At 34.8% G+C, this 11538-nt stretch overlaps 1 protein-coding gene and 1 non-coding gene across 2 annotated transcripts in view; one reads left to right on the top strand and one right to left on the bottom strand.

The window, feature by feature from the left end:
• The window catches only part of MYO9A (myosin IXA), a 269955-nt gene that overhangs the window by 89744 nt on the left and 168673 nt on the right, over window positions 1–11538 (top strand). The window contains exons 11-12 of the mRNA XM_029952268.1: window positions 4815–4936; window positions 6788–6929. Of these exons, the coding sequence (XP_029808128.1) occupies window positions 4815–4936; window positions 6788–6929 (264 nt within the window). The remainder of the gene's footprint in view (window positions 1–4814; window positions 4937–6787; window positions 6930–11538) is intronic.
• LOC115303115 lies at window positions 3789–3895 on the bottom strand. The gene has a single exon (XR_003913830.1). It is a non-coding gene; the product is annotated as a U6 spliceosomal RNA (small nuclear RNA).

Genomic DNA, 11538 nt, shown 5'->3' with positions numbered 1-11538 from the left:
TATATATATATATATATATATATATATATATATATATATATATGATGAGATGGATACACAGTGACTATTTGTTAAATTCAGTCAAATACAAAATTAGTCAAGTAGATAAAACTTTTTGAAAATGAAGATAGAAATAAAAAGCTGTCAAACATGCTTTGGGAGTAAACATCTGTACTAAAGTTAACCTAAAGATTGTATATAGACATATAGGATGGGAGACAGGTATAATAACTGCCCTGTAGGATGGTGAGCGTCAAAATCAGAAAGTTAAAATAGTGATTAAAGGATGAAGTTGATTAGAGTTTCCTGAAAGTCTGCAAAGATTTCCAGAGGCGATTTGGGAATATGGTTTTGAATAGAAGGTTGAGTTTGCCAGATTGCCAATGGAGAAAAGATACTTTAAACAAAGATAACAATATCCTTATTCTGTGAAGCATAAAACAGCATGGCACTTTTGAGGAACTGAAAATAGTTCTGTGTAGCTAAAATACAGGATATAAGGATAGAGAGTGGGAGGAAGAGGAAGATTAGTTTATGAAATATAGAGTCATATGGTTATCAACTTTATATGTCATGCAGAGGAGATTGGAATTTTTCTCTTGAAAAATTAGGAGCTATTTGAAGTATATTTATCAGAGGATTTGAACTGTTGAAGATGGACTGGTGGGAGTGAACTGGAGGGAAGGATATAGTCCATGAGTGTGTGATTCTGAGACCTCACTCAAGGTATATGTAAAGTTAATGTAGAGTAGGAGACCAGAAGAAGTTTCCGTGATTTGAAAATATACTTAGAGTTGTTATTTATAGTACTGTTCTTTGATTTCCTTTATTTGCTCAGAATTGTCCTTCAAGTCATTGGCTCATCACTAAATTGAAAAACAGTTGTGTGTCACGCATTGTGATAGGCATTGAAGACAGCAAATTTAGTGTGCGGGGATCTTCTCTGAGGGGTTTATAATCTAGTGAGTTTTTCTCTTGTCTCTATTGTTTCTGGGGATGTCAAACTAGGAAATTTGTCTTCGGAGAACACCTAAAAAAATGAACAAAATATGTTTGAAGGCATTGGGTTACATTTAAGTAAGTGAAGTTCTACAGGGCTTATTCTATCTGCACTCTGTCTCTCCAAAAAATAAAAACATTAAAAGTGTTTTTAAAAATTTTTTTTTAAACATTATTTATTTTTGAGAGAGAGAGAGAGAGAGCGAAAGAGAGAGAAGTAAGGCATGAGTGGGGGAGGAGCTGAGAGAGAGGGAGACACAGAATCTGAAGCAGGCTCCAGGCTCTGACCTGTCAGCACAGCGCTCAACGTGGGGCTCGAACTCACTCACAGACTGTGAGATCATGACCTGAACCACAGTCGGACACTTAACCGACTGAGCTAACCCATATGCCCCTTTTAAAAATGTTTTTAAACATTTTTAAACATCCCTGTCTTTCTCTGTCACTCCCTTGGATGAGGGAGTGACAGAGAAAGACAGGGATACAAATAACCAAAATTCTAGTTTATGAAGAACACATCACCATGGATCCTAAGCATATTAAAAAGATAATCGGATACACTGCACAACTATATGTCCATAAGGAAACCTATCAAATGATAGGAAAGAAATTTTTCAATACTGACACAGAAGAAATCTGATTCTTGTAACTATTAAAAAATTTCAATAAGTAATTGAAAGCCTTTCCATAAAAAACATTGTAAGCCAAGGTGGCTCCATTGGTGAATTCTGCCAACACTGAAAAAATTATCAGTTTGACATAAATTCTTAAGTGGAGTAGAAAAAGCGTCAATTCACAATGTGTGATCTGTCCCGATCCAGGTCTTTCAAGGATTATTAGGAGTGGAAATTAAGGTGATATTAACTCCTAAACATCGATTAAAAAATTTTGAACAAGTATTAGCAAGTGAAATCCAGCAAGATGTACAAAAGGATAATATATCAGAACCAAGTGGAGTTTTTTCCTGGTGTGTGTTACATCTAATCATCAATCTATTTAATTCATCTGCTAACAAAACAAGAAAAAAAGACTTATGGTGATCTCAGTAAAAGTATAAAAATCATTTGATACTATTACATAACCATTCATTACATAACTAGTTGAAGAGGGCATTTACAAAAATCTATAGTTAATATTAAACTTAATGGAAATAGACTGAATGCTCTCCCCTAAGGCAGGGATTTTTCCTCAGAGTTTTTATTATGGACATAAGCATATGAGGACATACAAATGGACTGACAGTAAACATAAGAAAATATTTTTCACATATTATAATGGAATTAAAATTAAAACCACAGTGAGATACCCCTAGTCCTCAGAATGACTACAATGAAAAAGACTGGTAATACAACTATTAGAGATAGTGTGCATGGGAAAGTCCTATACACAGGTGGTGGTTACATAAATTGGTATATCTGCTTTAGTAAACTGTTTGGCAGTATCTACTGAGGTTATACATGTATAGTTTATAAGCCTGTGTTTTCACTCTCATAATGCATATATACACACCAAAAGTTTTGTGTACAAATGTTAATAATGGCATTATCTTAATGGCTAAAAATTACTGACTAAAAATGTCTATCAGTACTGCAGTGGATTCATAAATTGTATATAAATATTTTACAACCAATCAAAAGACAGGCCCATCTGTATCCTACCTACAAGAGACTCACTTTAGACCTAAAGACAACTACAGATTCAAAGTGAGGGGATGGAGAGCCATCTATCATGCTACATGCTAATGGATGTCAAAAAAAAGCTGGAGTAGCCATACTTTTATCAGACAAACTAGATTTTAAAACAAAGACTGGAATAGAAGAAGAAAGGCATTATATCATAATTAAGGGTCCCTCCATCAAGAAGATCTAACAGTTGTAAATATTTATGCCCCCAACTAGGCACCATCCAAATATTTACATCAGTTAATAACAAACATAAAAAACTTACTGATAGTAACACCATAATAGTAGGAGACTTTAATACCTCACTTACAGCAATGGACAGATCATCTAAGCAGAAAATCAACAAGGAAACAATGACTTTGAATAACACATTGGACCAGATGGACTTAACAGATGTACGGAGACCATGTCATCCAAAGCAGCAAAATACACATTCTTCTCAGGTGCACATGGAACATTCTCCAGAATAGATCACAAATCAGCCCTCAGCAGGTACAAAAAAATCGAGATCATATCATGCATATTTTCAGATAACAACACTAGGAAACTTGAAGTCAACCACAAGAAAAAATTTGGAAAGCCCTCAAATACATGGAGGTTAAATAACACCCTCCTAAAGAATGAATGGGTTAGCCAGGAAATTAAAGAAAAAAAAATTTAATGTTTGTTTAGTTTTGAGAGAGAGAGAGAGACAGAGTGTAAGCAGGGCAGGGGCCAGAGACAGAGGGAGACCCAGAATCTGAAGCAGCCTCCAGGCTCTGAGCTGTCAGCACAGAACCTGATACAGGACTGAAGCTCAGAAACCTAAGATGAAGTTGAATGCTCACTGACTGAGTCATCTAGGCACCCCTGTATGGTTCTATTTTTATTTGTAAACAGGTGAATCTTATCAGTGGTATGAGAAGTTAGGATAATAGTTCACTTTGGCAAGGGCATATAAATTATAATTGGGAAGAGGAGATGAGGAAGGATATTAGACTGCTATTAATATGTGTAAGAGTCCATATGTTCCTATTATCTAGTATGCTTGTTAACCACACTACAAAAAAGAAGAAACAGGATCATAAAACCTTCATATAGCAATTACTTCTTTGTGAAATTATTAAGTGGAAATAATTATCTTTTTCAAATTTGCATGTCATCCTTGGACATGTGCCATGCTAATCTTCTCTTTATCATTCGAATTTTAGTATATATGCTGCTGAAGTGAGCACAAGCATATGCCTTTCCCAATTAGAGTAACTAACTTATATACTACCATTCTCCTTTATAGGATGATGATAATGATGATGATGATGATGATAATATCCAAAGAATGATAAAAATCACAAAATCACTAATTTGCACAGCCACCATATTTGCAGAGAAGAGTGTGAATGTTATCAGTGTATTTCCTTTGTGCCTAAATATCACTGCCCTGTAGAAACTTAAAAGATTTTCGGGGGCCTCATTCTGAAAATCAGTTTAAAAGCAAATTTTTCCCAGTTTAGAGAAAAAGTTAAAAACAATAGGAGCCTAATGACAGTGTTTGGAATAGTTGCTCAAGGCCTGAGCTTTGACTTTTTTAAATCTTGGAATTTGAAACTTAAAAAAAAATGTATTCTACGAGTTCCCCAGCCCCCAACTCCACCAAGGGTTTTATTTTACCTAAGTGCAGTATGTATGAATTCCGTATGGTATCAGTGATCACTGTAGGTGATGGTTTTTTCTTTTCCCAGACATTGTTTCATTAATTTCATTGTTGATAATCCCACAAAAACTCAGTCCTTTTTGATGATTTTCGGTAATGTGGGAGAAATTAGGCTCCTTCATTTTCCATTTTTCCTTGGTGCAGTCCACAAATAGGGTGGCTAAAACAAATCCAGCCCTAAACTTTCACCTGAGTAATATTACAAATAGCATTCTAACAACAACAAAAAAAATTGGTTTACATATACCTTTTAATGAAACAGACATATACTATATAAAGATTTTATACCGCCTAAATTAAACATTCTTCCATTGTGTAGAATAGCGATTTAAAAAAGAAAAGTTTAGAAAGTTCTTTTAAGCCTGGCAAAAGCTTTTTGGTCTTCATTATCATGTAAGTTATTTTCTGTGAGTTGAATAAATTGTGAATTTGTTGTTTCCTAGGAGGAGTATAGAACTGAAGGTATTAGCTGGCACAATATAGATTATATTGATAATACCTGTTGCATCAATCTTATTAGCAAGAAACCAACAGGACTGCTCCATCTTTTGGATGAAGAAAGCAAGTGAGTATGATGCTTTCAGTTTTGCTCTTGGCCATTTGGAATTTTCATGACTTTTTAACTCTGATATTTTCTTCTTATATAATAAAATAATGAGCCAAAGTTTCCTTGAATGCATGTTAGTGTGTGTGTGTGTCTAGGAAAATTGGATGCACTTCAGCATTGAATGCATTCTTTCCTTGAGTTTTTCCAGATTTCTTCTAAAGAGTTACTTTGATGTTAAATTTGTTAGCATATTTTTTGTTGTTGCATGTTTCTCTCTTCTTGAATTGGGTTTTACATGAGATGTGTTTGTAGTTTTCAGGTTTATCAGCAAAGAATATCATGATAGATTAGCAGTGTCTGCCACAACTGTGCAAGTGGTAAATAGCAACATTGGCCAAGTATTTGATATTCTTTATACCACTGTGTAGTATACCAATCTTATATATAAGCTTCAGAAATAAAATTTCATTTGGCACCCTCCACAGTGTTTTCAGTGCTCTCTAAAAGTATTATATAAAGTAAATTATCTTATGAGATGGGAAATCTAGAAATCGAGAAACTGAAGTGATGGAAAGTATATAAGTTTTCTGTCACTTTTCTGTCAAATATTTAATAATTAGGTCACCTGATGTCTAGCTTAACATTATACCCACTGAACTAAGACATAAGAGACTATCAACTCTTTGCCATTACCCAGAAGGTCCTGGGGGTAAGCCATGTGGCCGGAAATTACAGAGAGACAGATTTTGGCTCAGTGTAAGGAAGAACTTACTAATCAGGAAACTTGATTAGCAGCTGCTTTATAAAGTAATGAAATTTCCCATTATTGTAATTATTATTTAAAAAAACTTTTTTTTAATATTTATTTTTGAGAGAAAGAGTGAGTGAGTGGGGGAGGTGCTGAGAGAGAGGGAAACACAGAATTGGAAGCAGGCTCCAGTCTCTGAGCTGTCAGCACAGAGCCTGATGTAGGGCTCAAACTCATGGACCATGCGATTATGAGTGAGCTCAAGCTGGACGCTCAACCAACTGAGCCACCCGGGCACCCCTATTGTGTAATTACTTCCTAATAGGTATCATTTGAATGATCCCTAGATATGAAATGCTTATCATGAGTATAAACCTATTGATGTATATTTGAAATAATAATAGATCTTGTATAAAATTATATAGTAACTGGTATAGGTACAAAAATTGCTACTTAATTTATTTATCAAGAAATAGGAAAACAAAAAATGACTTCTGGATTTAAAGGACCTGTTCAAATTGGGAGATCATTTTGTTTTTGGAAGTTCTTGGCCCCAAACCGTGGATCATTTGAGTTTTATTCTGTGGGTTTTATGGTATTGTCACACAGTGCAACCTAAGTGAAAAGTCTAAAGACCCTTGGGGCGCCTGGGTGGCTCAGTTGTTTAAGCCTCTGGCTTTGGCTCAGGTCAGATCTGACGTTCGTGGGTTCGAGCCCCGCGTCTGGCTCTGTGCAGACAGCTAGCTCAGAGCCTGGAGCCTGTCTTCGGATTCTGTGTCTCCCTCTCTCTCTGACCCTCCTCCTCTCATGCTCTGTCTCTCTCTGTATCAAAAATAAATAAAACATTAAAAAAAAAGTCTAAAGACCCAAGTTTATTTCTCAATTGTGCTACTTGACACGTGTGAGTCTGGGTAAATCATGAATTGTGATCTCTCATTTATAAAACACCAATCCTTGTTGTATTCACTTTTTAGCTTGTTAGAAGAATCAGATGAGATAATATAATTTGCTCTTTGTAATTTACTGCATGTGTTAGATGGCAATGTAATTATAAGGGTTTTTTTTAAGACTATTAACTAGTGCATCTTTCTTTAGTGTTTTTGTTTTTGTTTTTAATTCAGCTTTCCACAGGCTACAAATCAAACATTGCTAGATAAATTTAAGCATCAACATGAAGAGAATTCTTACATTGAATTTCCAGCTGTGATGGAGCCTGCTTTCATTATAAAGCATTATGCGGGGAAAGTAAAATATGGGGTAAAGGTCAGTAAATTTCTCGTTAAAAGCTTTCAGGGTATAAGTGTGTTCTTCACTATATTATCATCCCTGTCACACTACCTTCTTTGTAGTCTATGGAGGCTCTTGATCAGTAACAATTAAGAGACATTTTATAAGAATGCTACTAATCCTCATATCCTACCTTGCAATATATTGCTGTCTTACATGATATTTTTGTTGGTTTCTTCCTATAGATAAACTTGATATCAGTCCCTTCAAATAGTTCTTTGAATATAAAAGAATAGATAACATAAATATCTCTTAAATCCACTATTATGTAGTTTGTTGAATTTTTTCTTCCCTACATCCATGAGGATTGACAGATTTTGTCTTTGTGCACCATTTGGTATTTGTGAGTTTGCACTCCTAATGAATATATTGAAACTCTTAACTCCTGCAGAGGGGAATCTTCAAATTGTGTCCATTTCTTGTTTGTAATTAGTGAGCCCATTACCCTTCAACCGCATGATGTTTAAGCTTGCCATTTAATATAATTTCCCAGGCAAGGTGGTGATGGTATGGAGAATAGTGGAGCAATATCTATCTTTTTTCTTGGGTCTTGAAGTTAGAGATCACTCGTTCATTCATCGATGCTTCGCTAATTTAGGAAGTGTCTGTTAAATACAGGCTATGTGTCAGACCCTGTCCCAAGTGTTTGGAATGATTTAGTAATAAACTAGACAGACCTATTCTTGGCTCAGTACATACGTGTGTGTGTGTAATATAGATAAATGGGTATTGCTGTAAATAAAGGAGTTCTATGAGAGAAAGTAGTGAAATAGTAGATTTTGAATTTGGAGATCCATGAATACCTCTCTGAAAACTCAAATTTTTGAGAGTTAACCTGAAGCAAGCATTACCTTGGTGAGGAGTTGGGATGATGAATATTCTAGGACATGAGGTGGGAAAGAATTAATATGTTAAAATAATTGGAAACAGGCCAATGTTACTAGATTATTGTAAGCAAGGGAGATAGTGGCATGAAATGAATTCAGAGAATGGGCAGCAAGTTAATTCATGGCTTTTTAGGCCAAGTTAAAGGAATTTGTTTTTGTTGAACTTAATATAGGGAGCCATGAAAAGATTTTAAACAGAGGATGTGATTTATGTTTTTAAATGATTGCTTTGATTCCTTTGAGGAAAAGGAATAGTAAAGGATGAGAGAGGAAGTGGGGAGATCAATTAGGAGCTTTTTTTTAAATAGTTGAGGTGAAATGTTAAGGGAAGCTGAACCACTAGGGTGGCAGTAGAGATGCAGGAGACCTAGATGATTATGAGATAAATTTTGGAGGTATAATCAGTAAAACCTGATTGATTTATTCTAGGTAAGTAAGTGACTTCTGACTATAGCCAATGGGTGAATTTAAAGTGCTGTTTCCTGAGATAGAAAAGACAAGAGGGAATAGATTTTAGAATAAATATTAAGAATAACAGAATAGAGGCATCTGGGTGACTCAGTTGGTTAAGCATCTCACTTCAGCTCAGGTCATAATCTCACGGTTCGTGAGTTCAAGCCCCATGTCAGGCTCTGTGCTGACAGCTCAGAACCTGGAGCCTACTTGGGATTCTGTGTCTTAACTCTCTCTGCCCCTCTCCCCGCTCACACTCTGTCTCTAAAAATAAGTAAATTGTTGGAAAAAAATAAAAAAAAGGAATAACAGAATAGAGTGGTGGTTACCAGGGCTGGGGGATGGAGGAATTAAGATGTTGGGCAAGGGATACAAACTTGCAGTTCTGGAGAGCTGATGCACAGCATTGCAAGTAAAATTACCATTGTGATAATAGCATTGTCTTTGAAGTTGTGAAGAGACCAGATTTTAGATGTTCTCACCACAGAAAAGAAATGATAATTATATGACCTCATGGAGGTGTTAGCTAATGCTATAGTGGTAATCATTTTGCAGTATATAAATGTATCAAATTAACATATTGTATACCTTAAACATTACATGTCAGTTTTACCTTATTTAAAAAAAGATTTTTAAAATGCAGTTTAAACAAAAACAAGAAGACTTGAGCTATATATAGTGAGGTGCATAAAACGCATAAATAAATCTAAAGTGTACAGATTTCTTTCATGCCCCTCCCCAGCTCATTCTCCCCTATGTAGAGATAACCACTATCCTCATTTCTTATCCTTAGTTTTACTTGTTATTAAATTTCAGATAAATGGAATCATATATACACTTGTATGGATTATTCATTCATATTATCAGGCTGGTTGAAAGTAAAAGTATGGAAAAATATATACGACACAAACGGTAACTAAAAAAAAGCTGGTGTATAATTGCATTATCAGACAAAGTAGACTTTAAGGCAAGAAGTATTTCTAAAGGTAAAGAGGCCCATTTCATAACAATAAAAGGGGCCAGTTTGACAAGAGCACACAGTCATCAAAAGTTGCATGTACCTAATGATTTGATACAATATATAAAAACCAAAGGGAGAACAAAAGTAGAACTAGAAAAGTCCATCTGGTTGTAGATTAAAAAAAATTTTTTTTAATGTTTATTTATTTTTGAGAGAGGTTGAGAGAGGAGACAGAGCTTAAGTGGTGGAGGGTCAGAGAGAGAGGGAGACACAGAATCCAAAGCAGGCTCCAGGCTCTGATGTGTCAGCACAGAGCCTGATACGGGGCTTGAACCCACAACTGTGAGATCATGACCTGAGCTGAAGTCAGTTGCTCAACTGACTGAAACACCCAGGTGTCCCAGTTGTAGATTTTTATACATATTTCTCAGTAATTAACAGAATAAGGCACAAAATTAGTAAAAACAGAAAAAATTGAACTGTAATGTTAAAAACCAACCTACTTGGTATATCAAAAGGATAATTAGTCTTTGGGTATTTAGAAATTAAGCACAGTTCTTCTGTGTAACCAATGAGTCAAAAAAGAAATTACAATATAATGCTAATTTCAAACTGAGCATTAATGAAAATACATGCCAAAATTTGCATATTTGGTAGTAATTGGTAGGATGCATTTAAAGCAATGATTTATAACTTTAAAAACATGTATTAGGAAGAATGGTTGAAAGAAATTAAGCTTCCATTTCAAGAAATTAAAAAAAGAATAGGAAATTAACTCCACTCTACCAAATTAGAAGGAAATAATAAAGGGAAGACCAGAAATAATGCAGTAGAGAGCAAGCATACAAGAGAGAAATTGTCAAAGCCAAAAATTAGTTTCTTAAAAAGATAACAGAAAATAAGTAAAAGGGAATAGAAAATAACTGGCAATAGAAAAAGTTTAAAAATTACAAATATCAGAAAAGAAAAAGAGGACTTAACTACATACTCAACAAATATTAAAAGGATGTGAATATATTTTGCCAATAAACTTGATAACATGAAAGTGGAAAATTCCGTGAAAAACGTCCTCAACACTGACACTTAAAAATACAGGCAAACCTGAGAGTCCTATTTCTGTTAAGTAATTTAAATCAGTGGTTTAAAACTTTCCCACAAAGGAAATTCCAGGCCCACATGATTTTACTGGTGAATGCTTCCAAACATTTAAGTAATACTAGTCTTACTCATCATCTTTCAAGTTTGAGGTCCCTTTAAGATGTATAAGTGGATAACAAGAAAGAGATGAGCCGTAAATACGGATTTGGGCTTCATCATACAGGTAGTGTTTTAAGATTATGATTATGGTTGGGATCACCTGATGTAAGGTCATTGGAGTGAAAATTATAAAAGTACATAGGACCAAACCCTAAGAATTTCAAATATGGAACCAGCAGTAGGGACTGAGAATGTGCAGCATAAAAGGTAAGTAAGTAGTAAATCACAAGAGGTGTTAAAGAATCCAAGAAGAAACTTTCAAGAATAATATTAGATTATGAAATATATTTAGGAAATATGGATCTCTGAAGACAGATGAGGCCATTAAATTTGGAAAATGAAGGTCTCCCATCAATATTTGACAGTCATCATGGAAAAGAATTTGAGAATTTTATGTTGTACAGTATAGTTATTAATAGGATGGCTGGTCTTTGGTATAGAACAGACTAGTGTTTCAGTTCCTGTAGTACTTAATATGATTGACCTTTCGTGAGTTTCTTTATCTTTCTGTTTACTTATCAGTAAAGTATGGCTTATAATTATTCTGTTTTAGTAAGTAATTGTCAGAATTGAATAGGTTATGTATGGTCCTTAACTTAGTGTCTGTCATCTTGTCTCCCATTGGTAGATATTAGTTTCTGATGGTGGTGGTAGTGATTTGGATTTGAAAATTCTTACTCAGTTTCACTAACTTTTATAATATATCTTTTGCTCAAAAGGTGGTTAGGGAAAAACCAAGGACCAAGATTTCTGGCTTGTTTTCCCTCTTCTCCTGTTCTCAGGAGAGCAAAGAACAGGAAAGGAAATCCCTAAAGGTTAATAGGATGAGTCCAAACTGCCTTTAGAGAACATCATACCTAGCATGCTCCTCATAGAATTCTGAGTTAGAGCTGTTCTGTGAAGTTGCACCAGCTCTGGGTGATTGACTCATCAAGTTTTAATCCTTTCATCTGAGAGTGGTTATAGTAAAATGCCTGGACTATACATATTGGTCTGGAACCTTCTTTTATGAGTTTAAGTTTTTTGT

Source organism: Suricata suricatta, chromosome 9 (genome assembly GCF_006229205.1).
Source record: "Suricata suricatta isolate VVHF042 chromosome 9, meerkat_22Aug2017_6uvM2_HiC, whole genome shotgun sequence".
NCBI lineage: Eukaryota > Metazoa > Chordata > Mammalia > Carnivora > Herpestidae > Suricata > Suricata suricatta.
Note: the sequence above shows the minus strand (reverse complement) of the source record. Positions and strands in the feature narration are given on the sequence as shown.